General features: G+C 50.3%; 2 protein-coding genes across 2 annotated transcripts; one reads left to right on the plus strand and one right to left on the minus strand.

The window, feature by feature from the left end:
- The first annotated feature begins 1,869 nt into the window (after positions 1–1,869).
- On the plus strand, positions 1,870–9,088 carry LOC125428046. Its single transcript, XM_048487621.1, has 5 exons — positions 1,870–1,918; positions 2,243–2,338; positions 2,792–3,264; positions 6,109–6,706; positions 8,195–9,088. The coding sequence occupies exons 1-4, from the start codon at positions 1,870–1,872 to the stop codon at positions 6,349–6,351; spliced, it is 861 nt and encodes a 286-aa protein (XP_048343578.1). The 3' UTR covers positions 6,352–6,706; positions 8,195–9,088.
- A 409-nt stretch (positions 9,089–9,497) lies between these two features.
- LOC125429450 (LHFPL tetraspan subfamily member 5 protein-like) lies at positions 9,498–22,816 on the minus strand. Its single transcript, XM_048490579.1, has 3 exons — positions 21,278–22,816; positions 12,722–12,964; positions 9,498–9,653 (listed from the first exon to the last, which is right to left on the minus strand). Exons 1-3 carry the CDS (start codon positions 21,708–21,710, stop codon positions 9,625–9,627), a joined length of 705 nt encoding a protein of 234 aa, XP_048346536.1. The 5' UTR covers positions 21,711–22,816; the 3' UTR covers positions 9,498–9,624.
- Between the last annotated feature and the right edge of the window lie 509 nt (positions 22,817–23,325).

A 23,325-nucleotide genomic window follows, 5' to 3' on the forward strand; every position in this document is an offset into this window, starting at 1 on the left:
GTCAGCAGCTTGCCACTAGCCCCTTTACATCCACAGAAGTGTAAAAACCAATGGGCAGACTTCCAGCTCCTATAGGGTTCCCAAACAGGAAAGCCAGCCCTGCGAGGTAGGCTTCCACAGGGTCAATTTTCCCAATTTTCCCAAAGAAGACACAACCACTGGGCTAGATATTGGAATTAGACTGAAGTCAGCTAGGGGGCACAAACCACCTCTCCACTGAATACTAGATGTAGTAAAGTTGTGCTGAATATAACCAATAAGAACAATAACAAATGAGACAGAAAACAAAGAAACCTATTCCCCAGAAAGAGACTAAATACACACTGATCCTAAGTAATAATAATTTAATAATGTAAATAATTTAAATTATTTACAGTCTATATGTATCTGAAATTTTATGTTGTTAACCGCCCAGAGCCCTTCGGGGATTGGGCGGTATATAAGACTGATAAATAAATAAAAATAAATAAAATAAAATAATACCCATGATGCAGGTCACTCAATCCAGAGTAAACCACCAGGGTTTCCAGCAGTCAAAGTTTCAAGGCAGCGAATTGGGATTCAAAAATGGTAAATATTTAGACCTGTTGTAAGGCCAAAAGAAATACAATTTTGCATTAACTTGGGTAGCCTTTTCCAGAGAGAGCCTGAAGTGGAAAAGGTGCCATTTAACCAATCAGGTCAAGAAAAAGTGATCCCGTATTTTCGCAAATGGCCAATTGGCCAGGCGTCACAAATGGGCAGGATGCAGATATCAGAGCAAATTTATTCTATAGCTATAAGTTATAAATATCACTTCGGGGTGATATTTATAATTAAAGGTCCAGAACCATGCAAGGGTTTCTCACCAAGTCACCTGGCTGTTTATCAGGAGGTCAGAGGTTCTGGTGTTTTTGTTAACGCCAACTAATTGGCTCCTGTATTATTTATTTTGTAGGCCTGCATTTGTTAGCCTGGAACAGAGCCAGGATTTTAGGAGAGCTTAAGTCCTTGACAATATGATAGACAGGACTGGTCTAAAGCAGAGCTGAGACCTTCCATTTGAGAAAAGCAAGGTTTAGAAAACCAACCACAATGTGCTTTCCCCAAAGGAGATTTTTTTTGCATGTAAGCATATTGGGTGGAAGGACAAAATACGTTATTATATTCTGAACATAAGCATACCTAGGCAAACTGGAGCCCTGGGCAAAACCTGAGTTTGATGCCCCCCGCCCCCCATGGGTGGCCACCCTCCACCACTATGACCAAACAATGATTTTTTCCACCAGGTCATTTCAAAGTCACCATCACATTATAGAACATCCCCCAACTCACAAATCTGAAGCAATGGCCCATGCCACACAGCAGAAATAATTTTTGGAAAACATTTTCAAAAAGCTTTCAAAATGGTGTATTACTGCTATGAAAACATTTTATGGTGTTGTATCCAGTCCCCCCAATTGGGGGAAACAGCATCACGTTCAATGTTACTTAAACTGGGGACCCCAGATTCCTCCCTTTAAGGTGGATTTAAAAGGAGAATCTGGGCTCCTTTTAATCTGAGTTATGGACTCCCAAAGGGGGTGCCCCCATCCCCCATTATTTCCAATGGGAGCTAATAGGAGATGGGGGCTACACCTTTGAGGGTCCATAACTTTGGCCCCCATGAACCAAACTTCACCAAACCTATAATCAGGATAGTCTCCTAAAGATACCCAGAAATTCTGATGCTGCTAGCCTGCGCCCCCTGCAGGCCAAAAACTGAAAAAAACACTAAAACAACAACAACAGGGCGGGGAGGGGGGGGCAGCAAAACTCAGATTTTGCTCCGGGCTCCATTTTCCCCAGCTACGCCTCTGCCTGGGAAGTGTGGAAGGCCGAGTGGGATGAATGGCCGAGCGGCAGGAAGCTTGCCGACCTGCCGCTCAAGCGAGAGCAGGTGAGAGTCTGGGCCTTGCCGGCTCGAAGCCCGAGGAAGGCTATTTTTTTCCCTTTTCAAAACGGCAACAACAACCCTGTGGTGTAGGACAGCCGCAAGGGTAACGATTCCTTTTTTGGTCTTGGTCTGTTGAAAGCACAACTGGGTTTCACAGTTAGCACATTTCTGGTTTGATCCCACCATGTCACCTGCCCTTTCTCTCTCCTCTGCCCCCACCCCCTCTTGATTCCTATGGTTGAACTTTCTCATCACCCTTTGCAGTGTTGCTTCCCCAGCAACGCTTTGCCAGCTCCTGAGACACCCGCGGTTGTCGCTCCCTCTCAGTATTGTGGGATGTAGCTGGTGTTGACCCCCGGGTGGGGGAGGCTGCCTTGTCTCTGGGTCATGTGGTGTGCCAGGCTGCCAGCCCATTGGGAACAGGTAGGTCATGGTGGCCTTGTTTGACCCCAAGGGCATGATGTGGAGGAGCCGTGCAGCGGAGTGGTTAAGTGCTTGCACTGCCACTCACACTGTCAGGAGTTCGAGCCCCCTGTGGGGTCAGATATCCTGGCAGCTGGCTCATGGTCAACTCATCCATCCATCCATTTCTTGGTCAGTAAATGAGTACCTAGTTCAAAGCTAAGGGGTAAAGAATAGTCAGGGAAAGCAATGGCAAACTACCCCACAAAAACGTCTTGCCTATGAAATCACTGCTTGCAGGGGTACCCCAGGGTCAGACTCGACTGAAGGGGAAACTTTACCTTTATAAAGGAGGCCGCTCTGCTGCTCATGTTTTAGTTTTGTTAACAGAAGTCTAAATGCTCATTCCCGATGCTTTTTTTAAATAATAAATAAACCATCTGGATGCAACAGAGTCTTGTTATTGAACAGCAGTATTCCAGGGGCTGGGAACGTGGAAAGACGGCGCTTCTTCGCCTGTGCCCAGAACTAGAGGCACCTTTTTCTGCTTCCCCAAGAACCGGCCTGGAGCGGGAGGACTGCGCTTCGCCCATGGCCAGAGGCAGCAGCTCTCCTCCTCCTCCTCCTCCCAACTAACTGACGTGGGGTGGGCGAGATGCGCTCTGGGCGCCCCTTCCCTCTCCCACCCTGCGGGGCTCCAGCCGGGCGTCGGGAGAGGCGTGCCGGGGCGGGGCCGAGGGGGCCGGGGTGGAGCTGGCGTCGGCGGCGTCGGGCTCTGCTGCGCCCCAGTCTCGCCTCCGGACTCCGCAGTCGGCTCGGCTCCGTCGCTCGCTTGCTGCCGCCGCCGCCGCCCCCGGGCAGCCTCCGCGTCCTTCCCGCACGCCGTCGAGGGAGCGATGGGCCCGGCGCTGCTGCTCGCGCTGCTCTCGGGCCTCGGAGCCGCCAAGGTGGGCAGCGGAGGGAGCCGCTTGGGAATAGGCGGACAGGCTGGCCCACAGAGCCTGTATCTCACCTCTGGGGCAGGAGTCCCTCCCCTCCCGTGCCCCCCCCCCCAGTGGTGGATCTGGGCTTGCCTTCCTCATTGCGCCTGCCTGGCACGACTTATTTGGGGTTATTCTGTGCTTTAGAATTGAGAGAGTTTTCTGCCTTTTTAAAAATCGCCTTTATTGATGCCTCTTTGCAATAGATGCTCTTCCCGACAGTGGCGCAGTGGTTGAGAGCAGGTGCACCTTAATCTGGAGGAACCGGGTCTGATTCCCTGCTCTTCTACATTGAGCTGTGGAGGCTGATCTGGGGAATTCAGATTAGCCTGTGCCCTCCCACACATGCCAGCTGGGTGACCTTGGGCGAGTCACAGTTCTTCGGAGCTCTCTCAGCCCCACCCACCTCACAGGGTGTCTGTTGTGAGGGGGGAAGGGCAAGAAGATTGTCAGCCCCTTTGAGTCTCCTACAGGAGAGAAAGGGGGGATATAAATCCAAACTCTTCCTCGTCTTCTTCTTCTAGCCAGCCTTGGTCTGAGTTGCGTCTATTTGATCTGGAGGAGGCTGATGGGGGGTGGGGCCTGTGCCCTTGTTTGTGTGAGGAGGTCTTTCCATCTTTCTTTGGATTCATGTGATTATCACAACATCCGTCCCAAGGGACACTTTGGAAAGGGGATTTTGTATTCCTGTGGAAGGGCAGTGTGAAAAACCAAGAGATCCATCAATCACTGTGTTGTGTAAGGCTGTGAAGGTGAAGAATGACAGATTGCCCTCAGTAGTCCCGGATAACTGGCCATCTGATGGGGTGCGAACACACGTGTTGTGAGAGATCATGAGGCAGTTAGTCATGGGTTTATGTGTTTTTTCACCCACTTATCCAGAAGAGTTTTGTGTGTGCGCAGATTTGATAGGAGAGGCAAGCAGGAAGCTTTCACAGTATTGTATCTAGATGACTTTGTATATCCAACTGCTGAAAAAATTAGCAGCTATCACGGGGGGTTTTTTTTTTTGGGGGGGGGGGGGAATACTTGTGAATAGCTGCAGAGGGTGGGAGAGCTTTCTTACAAGGGTGCTGTGTGCCTGCTTGTACTGAATTACATGGTGCGTACATAGAACAAAAACACACGCCCGACATGACAGCATGAACGTGTGTAAATATAAGGAACCTCCAGCATGCGTGTATGGAAGATGTCAAAAGGGGCACGTGGGGTTATAGAGAAAGTGAAGTCTGGGGGGCCAAGTGAAGTTATCTGCGCTAAATATAAGGTCAACCCTGCAAAGGAAGGCTTCGTGATGGTGTAGGAAGAGGAGATGCGATTGCCTTTAAGCACAGCGGAATGACGTCTGCTTTTATCAAAAGGGGCCTTCAAATGGAATGGGCGTGGGCAGGGTGGCAAAGACCGAAAGGCCTGACCCTTTATGTGAGACATATCTTGCTACCTTTGAGTGATTCCTGAAGTCCATTGATCGGGGGTAGAAATTTGGTAGAAGTTTGAAGTAAAGGATGGCCCTGTAGCTACCGGAAACCAGAAGCAGGCCGCCTTTTGCATATAGTGGAACAGATATGGGGCCGGGGGGGGGGGGGAAGGGAGAAACGGGACAGAAATAAATCCGCCAGGCTCAAGAGGGCCCTGCTGGACCGCAGCAACAACTCTCCCTCGTATCACGGCTCCACTGTTCTCCCCCTTCTTCCTGAAGTCTGTGACTAACCCTGCAGGGAGACTGCAGAGACTCCCCCCCCTCCCCCCCAATTCTCACCCACTTCTGTATAAAGCTGCAGAGATGCTGAGCTTGGGCTCTGCTGGCCTGGCTTCCTCCCCTGAAAATCCTCCCCTGTTTGCAAAGGGCCCGTTTCCACCCCTGAGTCTTGGCGGCGGCTGAGATTGCCCGCTGCCTCCTGATTGGCTTCACTCTAGAGGTTTGATCACTGGCCCTCGCGTCAGAGCACCCGAGGACTTCATTTTATCCCCCAAAATACGTGGAAAACCCAATGAAGAAAGGGATAACAAGTAACGAAGCTCAGCCATATTGTCAGTTCTGATGGGGATGCATTGAAATAATAAGTCAGAAATGAGGGCCGAGTTTCATTGGAAGACTTGTGTGCGCACGTGTAATATTGCAACTCTAAATCAATAACATCTAGCGCTTCAGAGGCAGATTGGTTCCTACAAACCAATTTTGTATCTGCTTTGGATATCTGCCCAGGGCCTCCCAGCGTACATCTGCTTTTTCTCGCTGCTGCGGACAGACACTCTTCTGTTACCAATAGAAGGAAAATCAAGACTGAAGCTGAGGAGAAAAATCTAGGGCAGATCTTATTCTGTAGTGGGAGGGAGGAGCTCAGGGGTACGCCAGGTCTCTTGCTGAAATGTTCAACATGCATTTTTATTTTTAAAAATTAAGCCTCTAGAGTAGACCTTACATTCAAAGAGACACAAGGAAAAACATGCAGTCTGTTTACTGCCCGGTTATTTAAATATAAAGTAAACGTACTCTGTTATACAGCCTACTATTTCGGGGGTAATGGACAAGGGCTCTTTTGGGTGCAGGCCAGCCAAAGTGAAGCTCATTTAGATACCATTGATGACAGCAGAAGGGTTAAGTAGACAGATTGTATCCTTTTAACATTTTTGCAAAAATGATGGTAGATCCAAGGATCTAGGGTTTTTTTCCTGTTATACTGACTCAGTGGCTCCACTGCAACATTCGTGGTGCCAGGAAGGATGGGGGGGCTGTGCCCCCCCTTTATGTGACCAAACTTATTCCTGCTGTTTGTATTGACACCACTCCCATCCTCTTGTTTCTTACAGCCTTTCTCCACTGCAGGAAGCTCCCATGGAGGGCTGAACCACAATTTATTTGTTGGTTCCCGAAGGGTTCGGCGTGAGCTTCAGGGAGTGCCCTATGAGGCTATCGAGACCGCGCTGGCCAATGAAGCGTATTATCCCGAACTGGTCCGGCTGGCAGCACTGGAGGGAGCCGTGTCGCCCCCTGGGGGACAGCTGCGGGATGAGGCTTGCGAGGCCCTAGGGCGCAGCCTTGGCTTATACTAGTATCCAACTGCGGATGAGCAGCTTGGCCCGAAAGCGTTAGAAGAGGCCCTGCGCCGCCACCTTTAATTAGCCAGTTCCAGCCAGATGATCACCTGGCCCTGGCTTTGCAGCGCCTGCTTCAGGATGGGTATCGCCGGGACCAGGAATCTGTCTATCTAGCCAACCTGCTTAGGCTGTGGGATGAGGCCAAGGGAGCTGCGCTATACCCTGACTACGATGAAACCAGTCTGGTGGGTGGCTCCTCCCCACCAAGAGCATCCCTGAGTCGCTATGGGACCCCAGAAGTGGGGTTTAAACCCCAAGAAGAGCCGGGTGGTAAAGAAGAAGCCGGTGAGGTGGACCCTGAGATGCTAAGGTAGAGAGGAAACGTCAGATTGCGCTGGTGTATGCGAAGGCTGAGTAAATGACATTCCTGCCTTAACTAAATTGCATCAACTAACAAAATACTGGTTGTGGTGGGCTTTCTGGGCTGCGTGGCCGTGGTCTGGTAGATCTTGTTCCTAACGTTTCGCCCTCATCTGTGGCTGGCATCTTCAGAGGTGTATCACAGAGAGGAGTGTGTAGGGCGATACGTTAGGAACAAGATCTACCAGACCACGGCCACACAGCTCAGAAAGCCCACAACAACCAGTTGAGTCCAGCCCTGAAACTCTTTGAGAATACAACAAACAAAATACTTTGTGGGATATTTTTACCCCTAGATACATGGGGGGTGTGGTTTGGGATGGGAAAATACTCCAAATGCCTTCAGTGTATATTTTTTCTGAGGGTGACCATAAAAATTGGTTCAGACCAATGGTCCATCTAGTTCAGGGGTGGCGAACCTTTGGCACTCCAGATGTTATGGACTACAATTCCCATCAGCCCCTGCCAATTGGCCATGCTGGCAGGGGCTGATGGGAATTGTAGTCCATAACATCTGGAGTGCCAAAGGTTTGCCACCATGGATCTAGTTCATCATCTTGTGTTATACAGTGTCCGACCAGTTACTCTGGAAGGCATAGTGACATAGCCTTTCCTTTGATGTTGGCTCCTAGCATTGCTAGTCAGAAGTTTGGTGGTAGTAAGTCATAGCTTCTTTACTGCCGCCCCAATAGGGTTTTGAAGGGAAGAAGAGTTTGGATTTATATCCCCCCTTTCTCTCCTGTAGGAGACAGAGGTTGTTTACCATTACCTGGCTTTGTGTAGCAACCCTGGACTTCCTTGGTAGTCTCCCATATTACTACAAACCAGGGCCAACCTTCTTAGGTTCTGGTTTCTGGCAAGATTGAGCCAGTCTGGGCCAGCTATGTCATAGTGCTCAGAGATTTATTGCCTCTGAGGGCTCTTTTGCACATGCAGAATAATGCACTTTCAATCCACTTTCACAATTGTTTGCAAGTGGATTTTGCTATTTTGCACAGTAAAATCCAGCTGCAACGTGCATTGGAAGTGGATTGAAAGTGCATTATTCTGCATGTGCGAAAGTGCTCTGAGTGTGGAGATTCCCATGGAGCCCAATTTAAAAACTGTTTTGCAAGACAGTAGAGCTGGGTGAAGAACTTTGCTGCAGAAGAAGTCCTGCAGGCAAACTCTACTGCTCCATCCCTAGATGCCGGAAGAGGTGCAGGCACTGTTCTTCTGACTCCTGTTGCAGGAAGTGAGGGGTTTTTGCATGTGCCACAGAACAATGTCAGATATCATACCTTCTGACTTGCATCTCTTGCCATGGGGCATATTGAGGAGTCTGGACCTATTCCCTGCTCCAGCAAATTGGTTCTGGGAAGCTGAAAGCGGGAAGAACTAGTCGGCAGGCAAAGCTCCTAGTTTCCGTGCCCTTTTTTTTTTGTACTGTCTTTTGCAGGTACCTGATTGGCAAGATCTTGTCCGGCACCAACCTGCCCCAACAGCGCCCGCCGGCTCCTCCCAGGCGCCTGCGGCGTGCACTCTTTGATGAAGAAGACCTCCCCGAGCCACCCAGTCTTCTGCGGGTCAAGCGGCTGGGCACGGAGGCTGGAGAGCAGCCCCTGTTGCAGCGGGTCAAGCGGACGGAAGGGGAAGGGGTCGGGAGGAAGAAGGGGATGACGGGGGGAGCTCAGAGGCTCCACTATCTTTCCAAATAGCGAGGGTTTGCTTCTGCCTGAATATGGGGGTGCCACCTCATCACTGCCTCCCCCCACCCAATCTCTGAATGTTGACAGACTGTGAGCGACACCTACTGTTTTTTTCCTGCCTCTTGACCCCAAAATACCAGGGAGGCAGCCTGGAGCTAGAGTGCCCAGTCCTGACAGTCTAGTATGTTTGGGAGCCTCCTCCAAACTCTACTTCATGGTGCCTGTTTACAGAGCACCAGTTCAGACAAGCAGATGCATTTTCAATGCGGGTGCGTTTTAACCGCCCCCCCTCCCCCAATCTGGCTCAGTCTCCTCAGCCTCTCCGGTTTCCTAACATCCTTTTGGCGGGCGGGGGGGAGTGTGGGTCAAGCAACCCCATAGCTGCCAAATCCTCCTCCTGACTTAAAAAGTCCCTTTATGGTGCCCTTCTCTCCTCCCCCATCCCATGCAGGCTCCTCCCCCCGCCCCACCTTGCCTGTTTCTGTCGGATTGGCAGCCTCGCCTTTGTGTTCACCCTCGTTTAATGCACACAAATACATATGCAATCCCAACGCTTGTTTCGTCTCCATGTTCGATCGTGCTTGCGGCCAGAGTTTTGGTGTTGATGAGTTAATTATTAAAAGCCCATCAGGTATTTTAACGTAGCTTTGGCCTCACTGGCGTCATCCTTTTACACCTTCCCATTCTGGTGTTCTTGCTTATCAGTGTTGGCTCTTGGGACGGGAACATGCTCACAGCACATCGGAGTGGTGGTTCTGAAGGAGAGTGGGTGGGGTCTGATATCCACCCATTGGCTCCACTGTAAAGACCCTTAAGGACATGGGCATGCGTATTCTTGCGGCAAATACCTATTTTGTTGGACAAAACATTAACCTATCGGTGTAGCAGAGCTGGGTTCAAATTCCACCTCACCTGCTGACAGCCTGCAAACATCACACCCTCCTGACTCAGTTTCATATCTGTTAAATGGGAATAATCAAGATCTGTCTTGGAGGAGCTATGATGATGGACAAGATGAAGATTTCTGAAGTATGTTAAAAAATATTTTAGAAATTCTAAAACAAAAAAGTGTCTTTATTGCAATCGTCAGGACCAGGAAGACCGTGCTACTGTTTCTTCAGAGAGAGTGACCGCTTGTGAAGGATCCAGAGTGGAAGAGCAGAGCAGCGGGGGCAAGGAATCAATCTGGCGTCAAGGATGAGGTGACACCTGCATGCACACAGCGGGGAAAGGAAAATACTAAGAAAGGTTTTCTAGAGCTGGGCTACATCTGCAGCAGAGCAGAGAGCCAGACTGCCTGTTTCCCTGTGCTGATAACGTGGACGCTACCCAGTCCTGCAGCCCAACCTTTATTTTTACTTCCATTTATATCCTGCCCTCCCCGACAGGCCTCAGGGCAGCAAAGAATAAAACAGTCGTAAAAAACAGTTCAGATACATGAACCCAATAAAAACAAGCTCAGATGGCGACTTCCCTCCCTCCCTCGTTGGCCCTTGGAAGGCCAATGAGAGTAGTAATCAAGTCAGGCCGGCTGTCCAGATGGAAATGCCTGGCGGAAAAGCTCCGTCTTACAGGCCCTGCGGCAACCATTTAGATTGTGCTGGGCCCGGATCTCACTTGGGAGCTGATTCCACCAGGCAGGGGCCAGGGCCGTAAATATGTAAAGTGAGGTCAAGTCACAGTCTTCCTGCGATCCCAGCAAGGAGCGTTCACGGCTATCGAGAGATTGAGAAGGTGAAGTGTTTTGCCACTGCGGTGTCTCTGCAGTTTTCCTTTCCAAGTACTGGACCACAAAGTTTCCAAGATCTGACCCGATTGGGATATATACCGTTCCACCACCCCTGAACTGATAGAGCAGACTGCACTGCATCGATTTACAGCTGGATTCACATTCACTCCCCATGTTAAAAATAGAATATTAGCACCGCAAAGAAAAGGGGGCAGAAAATTTCCTCTTGCGGCACTGGCTTTCTATTGTCGGGGAGTTGTGTTTTTGTTTTTGTAATGCAAAAACGTGTTCCAAATCAGAATCCACCCTCAGCAGTTCTAGGGGGTGCAGTCTGTTGTACCCCCTCATTCAGCAGCCTAAGACCTGGTTGACACGAGACACGGAGTCAAGTATGAACTTGTTGGGACGATGCCATTTTGGACTCCATGAACTCCAGTCTGAATGTTCCTTTGAGTTACAAACAAACCCACCATCTACTGTAAGGAATTTCAAAGCTGCTGAGAATAGCCTCCTGTCTACTCATGTACAAAACAAGCACATTGTGGGGAAAGTGGGGCTGAGAGAGTTCTGAAAGAGCTTTGATTTGCCCAAGGTCACCAGCAGGCTTCATGTGTAGGAGCAGGGAAACATATCCAGTTCCCCAGATAAGAGTCTGCCGCTCTTAACCACTACGCCACGCTGGCTGTGTGAAGGCATGCAGGTACATGAACGAATATTCATGGAATCTTAGAAGGGGTGGGGTGGGGAGCTAAACAGGACGGCCTCTGCAGAATGCTTCATATCACCACTATACCACAGGAAGCCAGTGTGGTATAGTGGTTAGAGTCTGAGAGACTTGTGTTTGAATCCCCACTCGTGCCTTGGATGCTTGCTGGGTGGTCTCGGGCCTGTCACATACTCTCAGCCCCTCAGGATGGTTGTAAGGATAAAATGGAGAGTGATGTAAGCCATTTCAAGTTGCCCTTGGGGAGGAAAGGTGCGGCCGAAAGGGAGTAAAATGAATAGCTCTGCATGGATAGTTTTGGGGCACCCATCCAGTGGTGGGATTCAAATAATTGAACAACCGGTTCCGGTGGTAGGATTCAAATAATTTAACAACTGGTTGTTTACAAGCACCATTTTAACAACCGGTTCTGCTGAAGTGGTGCGAACCGGCTGAATCTCACCACTGCACCTATCTCTGAATAGGTTTGCTGAACTGGGACCCATAACTGGCCAAAAATGACAGAGGCCAGGTAGCACAGGATCAGCAAGAGCAGAGCATGGAAACTTTGCATCACTATCCAAGGCCCCTTCCGCACACGCAAAAGAGTGCATTTTCAAACCACGTTCACAACTGTTTGCAAGTGGATTTTGCTATTCCGCACAGCTTCAAAGAGCACTGAAAGCAGTTTGAAAGTGCATTATTCTGCATGTTAACTTGGAGACTGACCAGGCCTTACAAGTCCTAAGACTTAACTTGACTGGCTTGGGCAAGGTCAGCAACAGTACACCTTGCCTCTGGTTAGCTCTGTGTGAAAAAGAAGATGGCGGAATTTCCCCCTTGAAATGTGGGCCCCATGACTGGCACGAGCCCTGGCATGCACTCAGTCCTGCCACCTTTAGGCACTGGTTGTAACTTTCTGCATGCACGTCTCCTCACCCTGTGACTAGCAGAAATTGTGTACAATAAGCAAATACAGGCAGGTATTGTACAGAATAGATCCATGGTGGCGAACCTTTTGCACTCCAGATGTTATAGACCAATTGGCCATGCTGGAAGGGGCTGATGGGAATTGTAGTCCATAACATCTGGAGTGCAAAAGGTTCGCCACCACCGGAATAGATAGTGTGATGTAGCGGGCAAGGTGACAGATCAGGACCTAGAAAACTCAGGTTCAAATCCCCACTTGTGCCATGGAAGCTTGCTAGGTGACCCTGGGCCAACCACATATTCTCAGCCCTGGTTGGTATTTGAATGGGAGACCTCTGAGGAATACAAGGGTTCTAATGCAGAGGCAGGCAATGGCAAACCACCTCCTAATAGCTCCTGCTTTGAAAACTGTATGGGCTGTCATAAGCTGACTGTGACTTGTTGGCAACCCCCGCCCCCCATCAAAAATAACTACAGAATAGAGAAGTCACGGTGCTTTTCTGGCACAGCTACTTCTGAATGGAATTTTATGTCTTAATGCAGAGAACACTGAAGAGTGGGAGAAATGCTTCCCTTACCATTTCTGCTTTTGTAAAAACAACCTTTTACATTAGAAACTGGGATTGTGAATCCCAACCACTGGAGCAGAGGGAGCCCATATGTTATATTTTAGCAGAATTAATTACACCCAATTTGATTTTGTGGAAGACATTTTCCCTCTTTATTCTTGTCTTCTGTAATTACCAACCTCCTCCACTGCATTCCATCTCTGTCTCCCATTGGCTGTTGCTAGGCAACAGGTAATACTGCTGCTGGACCTGCTTCTCCTAAAGCAGCTGATACTGGCTCCAGCATCCCTTAATGCCCGGTCATTGCCAAGGAAAGAGGGGAGGGGACTAGTGCTCAATTCCTTACCTCTCCCTTCTGGGGGTGGTGCGTAGCCTGCGGGCAGCAAAGCATCCTGCCGGTTCCCCAGCACGAAAGCGAGAGTAGCCAGCACCAGAGCATCTGCGATGCCTAGCAGGGCGAGGGTGAAGGCCCAGTGGATTGTGCAGGTGCCCAGGGCATAGCTCCTAGCCCGTGGACCACAAAGACCCCTCACCTCGGGCGCTCCCCAGCCATCAGGAAAAACCAGGCAGCCCAGGGCCTGACATGTAGCTGGGAGACAGACACATGGAGAAAAAAGACCACAGCTGGATTTCATGTGAACTCTACATAGATTCCCTTCCTGTCGGGTTCCAGCTGGGACTACTGAGAACGTTTCCCTTGGAGAAAAGGGATGCTTTGGACTCCAACGCATTATACCTGGCTGAGGTCCCCAAATCCCACCCATCCTCAAGCTAATAAAACTGGAATAAATTAAATTATATTTTGAAAATCTCCGGGAATGTCCTGACCCGGAGTTGGCCACCCTAGCCCTCAGCCACCTCTGACTGTTCCGATTCTTGATTCCCTCTAGAACAGGGGTCCCCAAACTTTTTAAACAGGGGGCCAGTTCACTGTCCCTCAGACTGTTGGAGGGCCGGACTAAAAAAAACTATGAACAAATTCCTATGCACAAATGATTGTAAAATGTTTGATTTCACCTTTCAGCCTTTCTATCATGGTCTATTTTTAGAACAGTGACCAAAGTATGTCAAGTACAGGGTGGGCTCCAAATATTGTTGGGGAGGCTGTGGAATACCTTCCCCTGTAAAAAAAAAAGAGCAGAACTTTCCCAATGAAGCATTCCATCTAACCCAGGATCAGGTATCTTCCTGGGTTCTTTCCTCCCTAGCAGCCAAGCCCAGTGATTAGCCAGCCTGGCTGAGTGCTTGCCAATCAGGAGTGAGAAGTGGAACAGAAGAGCCTGAGGAGCAACACATGGAGTAGCCAGGAGGGAAGGGCGGCAGCAAGCGTTGCCACATGTAAGGTTTCCAACTCTGGGTCAGGAAATTCATGGAGATTTGGGGGTGCCATCATGTAACTGCAATCAACGGCCATTGGGGCCGGTTCCTCCTCTCCCTCGAGCCCCCACTGCACATGAATGGAGCCATCGCCGCCAAGCCTGGCGGGCCGGATAAATGCCTTCAGGGGACCACATTTGGCCCCCCGGCCGGAGTTTGGGGACCTCTGCTCTAGAACAACGTACATTCCAAATGCATCATTGGGGCAGAATTTTCTTTCTGTTCCCAGCCCTTCCCCAAAAGGTGGTCACACGGTTTCACTGATTTGGGCAGGCTCTGATTTTGTTCTAAGTGAGACGCAGTGTCAAGTACATTTGAATTTCAGGGCCAGGTGAGGCCTGGCTATCTCCTGGGAATTACAATGGAGTCCCAAGCTACCGAGATTAGTTCCCCTGGAGGTTGGGAGTCCCTGCTCTACAACTCAGCCAGGTCCAAGACATTTTGGTTACTGAGAAGGAAACCTGAGTGGCTGCACTTAACTGCTGATTTGCAGAGGCCACAACCTTCATTACAATCAAAGAGAATTGCCTGAGGACATTCCTCAGTGTTGTTCATATAATGTCATTTCACAGGGTTGCTGCCCCGCCCCACCCGCAAAAGCAGCCGGGCCGGGAGCCTGCCACCTACCCCCCCCCCCCCCAGCCGAGGGGCGCCCAGTGGGCCTGCGACAGGCTCCCGGTCTGGCTGCTCCTTCAGGAGTCTGCCATCCTGGAGGAAGAGAGTGGCGGCAGTCCTGAACAGCCTGACGGGGCTGGGCCTGGTGGGGCCAAGGTCCTTGCCAGTGATGTCCTTCAGTCCCCTGGAGGCACTCTGGCACTCAGCCAAAACTCTATGATGACGTCGGGATGCAGCAATGTCAGCGGTAATGGAGGCGGTGGCGTGTTGCCGTACTAGAACAGATTGTTCCACGAAAGACTGCAAAGGAAGGATCACATTTTTCAAAACTCCCGAACGTGAATAACGTACCGTGACGAGAAAACAGCTACACCAAGCAGAGGGCTAGCCTGGAACGCTGGTGCAGTTTTTCAATTGCGGGAAGATTTTGCATGGGGGACCCAACCTTAAAAACGTGACCCTCCCCATATGTGCTGTGAGATGGCTCAGCTCATTGTGCTACCGTGTTTCCCCTAATATAAGAAGAAGAAGAGTTTGGATTTATATCCTCCCTTTCTCTCCTGTAGGAGACTCAAAGGGGCTTACAATCTCCTTGCCCTTCCCCCCCTCACAACCGCACTAACACCTGTAGAAGTGGGGAATGCAGGTGGGAGCTGAGAGGGAGGCTCCGAGAAGCATGTGACTAGCCAAGGTCACCCAGGCCTGGCAAGTGGTGTGGGAGTGCACTGAGGCTAATCCTAGAATTCCCCATTTGATATGCAGCCTCCCACAGCTCCAGGCCCGGACAGAGCTGGGAATCAAACCCGGTTCCTCCAGATTAGATACACGAGCTCTTAACCTCCTACGCCACTGCTGCGTCTTTTATTAATTTTTCCTCCCAATGATGCACTATGTCTTATTTTCAGGGGATGTCTTATTTTTCTGTGTTCTGTTCGACGGGCATGCTTCCAAACAAAAACTTCGCTACGTCTTACTTTCGGGGGATGCCTTATATTTCGCACTTCAGCAAAATCTCTACTACGTCTTATTTTCAGGGGATGTCTTATATTCGGGGAAACAGGGTATCTCAAGTGTTTACCACTTCATTCTCCGGCATGCAGAGATAGAAACCCCCCCCCCCCTCCATTCCACCCCTGGAGGGAGAAGATTCTTTGCCTCTTTGCCACCAACGCTCTGCAGTAGTGGGAGGGGGGAAAGTGATATGTCACAGGTGTGTGTTTCTTTTTTACCAGAAGTGATATGGGGTAGTTCTAGGAATGACCAGAGACTCTATGACATATATATCTCTAGGAATCCTAGAGTTACCTATGTCAATTGCATTTTTTAAAACCAGAATTGCTCTGGTACTACAACCAATGTCATGCCCTTTATACCCTCTACAGCCCTGGCAACCCCAAGCAGAGACCAGGCCCAGCTAAGGTTCAGCAGGGGGGACACTTTTGTCACGAAGTTTCCAAGTAAGGGTTGTCAGCGTCCAGGTGAGGCCTGGCTATCTCCTGGGGATTACAATGGAGTCCCAAGCTACCGAGATTAGTTCCCCTGGAGAAAATGGTAATTAGAGGGTGAACTCTATGGCAGTGATGGCGAACCTTTTTGAGACCGAGTGCCCAAATTGCAACCCCAAACCTACTTAATTATGGCAAAGTGCCAACATGTCAATTTAACCTGAATACTGAGGTTTAGTTTAGAAAAAACGTTTGGCTCCGAGGCATGCATTACTTGGGAGTAAGCTTGGTGGTAGTCGGTGGCTTTGTTTTGAAGCAACCATGCAACTCTTTGAGCGGGTGAATCATGACCCTAGGAGGGTTTACTCAGAAGCAAGCTCCATTGCCAGCAACCGAGCTTACTCCCAAGTAAAGGATCGTGCTTTAGTTCTTTGCATGAAAATCAGTGGGGTTTAACATCACTTAACAGGGTTACCTACACTGCTTCCCCAAAACTAGGTCTTAGGTTTAATGCTAATAATCGAGCCCAGCGGCCCAGGCCAGCCTAGATATGTGTGGGGAGCACTCTGTTTGCGCGTGCCCACAGAGAGGGCTCTGAGTGCCACCTCTGGCACCCGTGCCATAGGTTCGCCACCACTGCTCTATGGCATTGCATCTCTGCTGAGCCCCTTCCCCCTGCTCCGCCCTGTAAGCTTGGAATGTTCCACAACCCAGGTTGGCATGTCCCTACTTCTAACTTCTATATCCATGCAGGGACCCCAAGTATACCCCGAGATCAGGAGGAGGGGGGGTAGCAGGGGACAAAACAGAGCTCAAGAAAGCTCAAACAGACTTGAGTGCACAGAAGGCCACTCCAGAGGCCCGGGTGTGAGTCCCTTCACCTGCACCCAGGAGGCAGCCTCTCCCAGTACCTATCCACCCCCAAAGAGCACGATCCACTCTGCAAGAATCATTTCCCCTGCAAGTAGTCCCCACCCGGAAATGTTATCCATTGCATGGACTCAACCACAGGCTGGAGCCTTTACCTGCAGAAACTCTGGTCCTAGCCTGGTGGGATACTCTGTCCCATGAGACCAGGATCCTGGGGGAGGGGGCGTCTTTCACAGTTCTGCAGGGCCGGTAAAACTATTCTGCCAGGCCTATGGGTGAGGACAGCGATGGTTTTTGTCCATCCCCAGCTGGGCTCTCTTCTTTCTTAACCCCTCCTCCTCTCTCTTTTTTGATGCTGAATATCATATAAGTTAAACTGGACCATCTCATTTCTCAGTGGATTTTATTCTCTGAGGTGCCACAATTGAGCGTGGTTTGTTATTTTGTACGATTGTTTAAAAGCGTACGTAGCTCCGAACCTGTGCAGTTGGAAGCGGGGGTGGAAGGTGGGACAGCAGTATAAAAATTGTAGGAATGAATAAATCAATAAGCTTTGCTGCCCAAAGTCTGCCTACTGCACCCTCACAGCTGTATCTCACAGGGCCCTCTGCAGAGGTGCAATGGGTTCTGGGTAATTCATCCTAAAAAGAGTGAGTGAAACAGAACAGCTACCAGCAACTTCAAGCATTTGCCCTCCATCTGAGATAAAGGCCAAATTCCCACAGAAAATTTAATCTAGATACAACCAAGTTTCAAAAGAATCGGCACCTTTTCATCCAGGTTCCAACATCCTCACTACAGCGTGTTTCTAGTGAAGACATCCAGGCCTGCCCTGGAGGGTGTGTGTGCCTGCTGTCAGGGGTGCAATTGTTAATCAAGCACCACCAACATTTCAGAGTATCTTTAGGAGACCCTCCTGATGATACCACCCAGGTCTGGTGAAGTTTGGTTCATGGGGGCCAAAGTTATGGACCCTCAAAGGTGTAGCCCCCATCTCCTATTAGCTCCCATTGGAAATAATGGGGGATGGGGGCACCCCCTTTGGGAGTCCATAGCTTTGGACCCCCTGGACCAAACTTCACAAAATCTGGGTGGTATCAGTAGGAGACTCTGCTGATGATACCATCCAGGTTTGGTGAAGTTTGGTTCATGGGGGCCAAAGTTATGGACCCTCAAATGTGTAGCCCCCATTTTCTATTAGCTCCCATTGGAGTGTTTTTTCAAAAAGGTGCATATACAAGCAGGTCCAGGAAAATCCCGTGATAAAGGGGGTGGGGGGTGGAGGAGCGCCAGAAACAGGACTGATCGGTGTTCCACAGTTTGGCTGTGAGGAGATCTCGAGGGAACCTGGGTATTTTGGGTGACTGTCCCAGGATTAATTGCCAGTGAGGAAATCACCATAGCCTCCCACGCATGGCTGGCGTGTAGATTGCCAAGTGCATGGATGTGAAGCAATTGAAACATGCAGAAGGACGATGCAAAACACCAAGACTTATTCGGCGCTAGCAAAATGCCTGTCATTTTAGAAGATGGGGACGAAATGTGTGTTTGGGGTGGGGTGGGTATGTCTAATTTATGGCAAGGATGCCTCAGTGGAGGGTGGAAGGATACGTGCAACCCATACGGCAGGGGTAGGGAACCTTTAACACTCAAAGAGCCATTTGGACACGTTTTCCAGGGGAAAAGAAACACTTGGAGCCGCAAATAATTTTTGACATTTAAAATAAAGACAATACTGTATATATTGGGGTTTTTTTTACCTGTTACTCCGCTCATTCTGAGAAGCGCATGGATTCGTCCGCCCTGCTCCCTGCAGGGCGGGCAAGGATGGGGCCAGCAGCTCGGCCTCACCGGCCGCCGGGAAAGCGCCCGCCCCGCTCAAACGGGGTGGACGAGAGGGGAAGCCCGCGGTGCAGCCCAGCCAGCTGCAGGAAGTTGGTGCGCCTGCCCTGCTGCCTGCAGGGCGAGAGAGAACAGAGATGAAGAAGCTCAGCTGGCTACGGCCTTGCCGACCGCCCAGGAAAGCCACCCGCCCCAGCTCCAATGGGAAGGGCGAGAGAAGAGAAGCTGCTTGGCGCAGCTATTGCAGCCAGCCATGGGCAGTTGGTGCGCCTGCCCTGCTGCCTGCAGGGCGGGCAAGGATGGGGCCGGCGGCTCGGCTCGTGGAGCTTCAGTGCAAGGGCAGAAGAGCCGCATGCGGCTCTGGAGCCGCAGGTTCCCTACCCCTGCCATACGGGATCCCAGTCCATAAAGGTCAAACTCCTGATCATCAGGCATAGGATGAACAGGCTGATTCTGCACAGGGCAAATATAACGGGGGCAGGAATTTATATAACCCACATTTGGGGCGGGGGAGGACTTTGCACAGGTCTCACCCCCCAAATGAACCTGCCCCATTTTATTTTCCCCAACCCAGGCTGTTGCTTTTTAATTGCTAAACTCGCAATCCTTTTGAAAAATCCTGGGCTGGAGCCGCTCCCACCCGAACGGCCAGGCAGGAGGAGCTAGCGTGGTGTAGAAGAGTTTGGATTTATATCCCCCCTTTCTCTCCGGCAAGGAGCCTCAAAGGGGCTGGCAATCTCCTTTCCCTTCCCTCCTCACCACAAACACCCTGTGAGGTGGGTGGGGCTGAGAGAGCTCCGAAGAACTGTGACTAGCCCAAGGTCACCCAGCTGGCGTGTGTGGGAGTGCACAGGCTAATCTGAATTCCCCAGATAAGCCTCCACAGCTCAGGCGGCAGAGCTGGGAATCAAACCCGGTTTCTCCAGATTAGAGTACACCTGCTCTTAACCACTACGCCACTGCTGCTCCCACTGCTGTGTAGTGGTTAAGAGCAGGTGGATTCTAATATAGAGAACTGGGTTTGATTCCCCACCGCTCCACCTGAGTGGCAGAGGCTTATCTGGTGAACCAGATGTGGTTTTGCACTCCTACGTTCCTGCTGGTTGACCTTGGGCCAGTCTCAGTTCTCTCTGAACGCTCCCAGCCCCACCTACATCACAAGGAGTCTGTTGTGGGGAGAGGAAGGGAAAGGAGCTTGTCAGCCACTTTGAGTCTCCTTACAGGAAAGAAAGGTGGGGTATAAACCCAAGCTCTTTTTCTTCTATTTCCCTCCCCCGCACTGTGCCCTCCACGGTGAGGGAGAAGCTGCCTGCCGTTGCCCAGGCCCCTTTTCCTTTAAAAAATTTTTTGTGTGGATTGCATCTGCATAGCTATGCAGGTGCGGCTGATCATATTGTGAGACAATCTGCATGGCTGCAGGGGTTTATCTCTGCATGACTGTGCAGCTACGCATGTGTTGCAGGAAATTAAAAAAGAGAGAAGAGTCTCCGTGCGAAGGTACAACAACCACCCAGATTGTTTCCGTGGGCTTCAATGGCCACCTGCACAGAACACATGTGAACAGATAAACAGGAAAACGGGTTCCTTTATCATGACTACAACTTGTGTGATGTCTCTGCGACAATCTCTAAAAGGGCATTTCACTTTCCCCCACAGGAGACAATGACACACATTTATTTAGAAGAAGGAGACTCAAGATTGCTTACAAACTGCGTCCCCTTCCCCTCCCCACAACAGACACCTTGTAAAGTAGGTGGGGCTGAGAGAGTTCTGAGAGAACTGTGACTGGCCCAAGGTCACCCAGGAGGCTTCATGTGAAGGAGCGGGGAAACAAATCCAGTTCACCAGAGAAAGAGTCTGCTGCTCATGTGGAAGAGTGGGGAACCAAGCCCAGTTCTCCAGATTAGAGTCCAGCTACTCTTAATCACTACCCCACTCTGGCTCAAAAGTAAGCCCCTTACATGGGCCGCAGGCATAGGTTGCTCCTGTTCACGCTGTGAGCCCCAAGGTCTCCTGGGAACTGTAGTTCCTTTGGCCGTTTTCAGCCTGAAAAAGTTCTAGGAAAAGGAAAGGAACTAAGGTAAGTGTGGGAAGGGGAGTGGGGGAGCGCCGCAATGGGGTGCTGGGGGGCACCATGGGGGCACCATGGGGGAAGGGGGAGGGGCCTGGGGGGATTTTCCATGGCCCCCAGTCGTACGCCTGGTGCACGGCGCACCCCTGTCCCCTTGTAGCTCCGCCACTGCTCCCAGCTTTTAAGAATCTGATAGCAATGCTGATTCTGTGACTCACTATAAATTGAGGCAGATTATGAGAGGGAAGGCAGGAAGGGATGGCCAGTGCTCAGCTCTTGTGGGGTTTTTTTTGCTTTCCTGGAGGCATAGAGCAGGACAGGGCACTGAAGTAGCTGTGTGGGGGAGGCAGCGCTTAATTTCCTGCATTGTGACCTTTACAGTTGGGGTCCCTTGCAGTGCTCTGTTTGTATCCCCCTGCCTTTCTACACAGCTCCATCTTGGAAGGTCTTTCTTGGTCACCCAAGAATATGACAAGAGGTGACGAACTAGCATTTAATATACTAGCAAGCAACCCGATGGATTCGTTTGGGTACTCCTGTTACCCACGGGCTTGGAACCCTGGCGGCTTCTCCACTGGAAATTTAGCACCCCCTCTTTTAGAAGAAGGCCCGTCCCTGGCCCCTTTCATCTGCACCGATATGGTACCTGCCAATCCCCCCCCCCCAAATTATTTCCTCTCACCTGCAGAAAGTTGCTGCCAGGCACACACCTTGTAGACCGTTCCTGGGCTGCAGGCCCAAAAGAGGCCCAAGGAAGCCACGCTGCCCATCACCAGCACCAAGGCCATCAGGACGAAGACGGACGCTGCCTTGAAGGACGGGATGGGCGTCAGGGTGACCAGGGAACCCTCACACTGCAGGGCACTGTCCCGCTCCACGCAGACTTGGTAGAGGCCAAAGGAGCCCACGGCGCTGACGCTGGGGTCAGAGAGGATCCCGGAAGGGGGCAGCTGGTAAGTGAGAGGTCCGGTCTGCACCCACGCCGGCTGGATCAGCACCACCACCTCCAAGATGCCAAAGCAGAGGGTGCAGCCGGCCCACAGAGCACCCACCGCCCGGGCATTCCGCACAAAATCGGTCTGGTAGAGGGCAGCTGCTTCTCGGGCTGCCAGCATGGCCCCCTTCTCGTCCGGGGGAACCGCTGCACTCCAAAGGGAAGAGCAACACTTCTTTATTGACAGAAACTGTCTGGAGAAAGAGCAGGGTTTTTGGGTTTTTTTGCAAGGTTCCCCTTGCTCCAAAGCCCAGCTACGCCCTCCCTCCCGCCCTCCCGGCTGTTCTTCTCTCTTTGCAGATCCTGGCTATAATTCTCCACTGGGAAATGTCAGCATTCCCTCGCTCCAGAAGCCACAATTGCCTGGTTCTCCTCTGCTGGGAGCTGGCAGAGTTGGCCAGAGGGCCGCTCAGCATCCGTCCTCCTCTGCAGTCTTTGCACTCTCCTGCTCGGGCGTGCTGCATCCCCTTCTTTTCGGAGATTGGCTACTTTCCTTTTGCAGGGATTGAGGGGGGGGGGGGAAGAGAAGATTTCTCACCCTCTTGTCTCAGACCAGCTTCCCCCCTCCAGGGGTGAGGCTGGCAGAAAAGCATCCTTCTACCCAGATACCCAGTGTAGATTCCCCTGTCTTCTGGTCTTATTTTGTAGCCTGCCGCAGTGAAGATGGGAGAGAAAGAGAGAGGGCCTGTTGCCACTTGCTCCCTCCCATAAAAGAGGCATATATGCTCACCTCTGCCAGGAATCAAAACATCCCTTGGCTTGTGGAAAGCAAGAGCAAGAGGGATTGGAAGAAGAAGAAGAAGATTCCGCGGGTGCCGATTCTCTCCCCCCAAAATCATGTAAGCTCCATTATGTTTTGCCAAACAGACTTTCCAGCAGGGGGCAGCAGATGGTTATTTTTAAAAAAATGCAATTCTACTATTTTCTTGCAGTTGGGTATTTATTTTACCCATAACATCCAGAAAAAGAAACAAAACTGTGTAATAGCTTTTTATGGAGGCCAACCCAAATTACACAAAACGATGTGCAAGATGTCCAGAGGCAGATGCTGCACAAAGTATAATGTATGAGGCAGCTGTGATAACACAACTGAACAAGCGAGACAAAAAGCAGGTTCACCGTTTTGATGGCCGTAGATGTCAGGTACGAACGGTCAACCTGCGGGTATCCTGCCTAAAAAGGCTGACTTCATAGCGTGTTCAGATTTGCCACTCGCAAATTTGCTTTTTTCCTTCATTTAAAAATGTTGTTAAATGTTAAATGCCCGATGAAATGTTTTGTGTGTGGTAAATGTCATCAAGTCGCTTCCAAATTATGGAAACCCTATCAATTAATGACCTACAAAACACCATATTTTTAACAGCCTAGCTCAGATCTTGCAAGTTGTGGCTTTCTTTAGAGTTCTATATAAGAAAAGGGGGTGCAACAGTCAATATTAATAATAATAGAACTACCACTACTGTTGCACTCTGGCTATAACTAATATTTCAAATACGTATATCTATATACATGAGTTTATATCATTGTTCATATTTTATATATATATATATATTTCATTGGTTGTAAATACAATCATTTCTTGTCGACTACATCCAATCGGTAAGTTCAACTTATTTTTAACAATTATAACAATTTATAACAATAAAATATAACAATTATATTGGTGTTAACCTTTAAGGCCTTACGCGGTCTGGGACCCTCGTACCTCAGGGACCGTCTGGCCCCATATGTCCCAC

Source organism: Sphaerodactylus townsendi, linkage group LG03 (assembly GCF_021028975.2).
Source record: "Sphaerodactylus townsendi isolate TG3544 linkage group LG03, MPM_Stown_v2.3, whole genome shotgun sequence".
In the NCBI taxonomy this organism is placed as follows: Eukaryota; Metazoa; Chordata; class Lepidosauria; order Squamata; family Sphaerodactylidae; genus Sphaerodactylus; species Sphaerodactylus townsendi.

Bases quoted from the DNA above. Each gene is read 5' to 3' on its own strand.
- LOC125428046 (XM_048487621.1), top strand. From the start codon at position 1,870: ATGGCCGAGCGGCAGGAAGCTTGCCGACCTGCCGCTCAAGCGAGAGCA. The intron at 2,339-2,791 runs GTAGGTCATGGT...ATTGAACAGCAG, and splicing joins TGCCAGCCCATTGGGAACAG to TATTCCAGGGGCTGGGAACG. The intron at 3,265-6,108 runs GTGGGCAGCGGA...TGTTTCTTACAG, and splicing joins CGGGCCTCGGAGCCGCCAAG to CCTTTCTCCACTGCAGGAAG.
- LOC125429450 (XM_048490579.1), bottom strand. From the start codon at position 21,710: ATGCTGGCAGCCCGAGAAGCAGCTGCCCTCTACCAGACCGATTTTGTG. The intron at 12,965-21,277 runs GTGAGAGGAAAT...TCTGTCTCCCAG, and splicing joins CTGGCAGCAACTTTCTGCAG to CTACATGTCAGGCCCTGGGC. The intron at 9,654-12,721 runs GTAAGGAATTGA...GTGTGCATGCAG, and splicing joins ACCACCCCCAGAAGGGAGAG to GTGTCACCTCATCCTTGACG.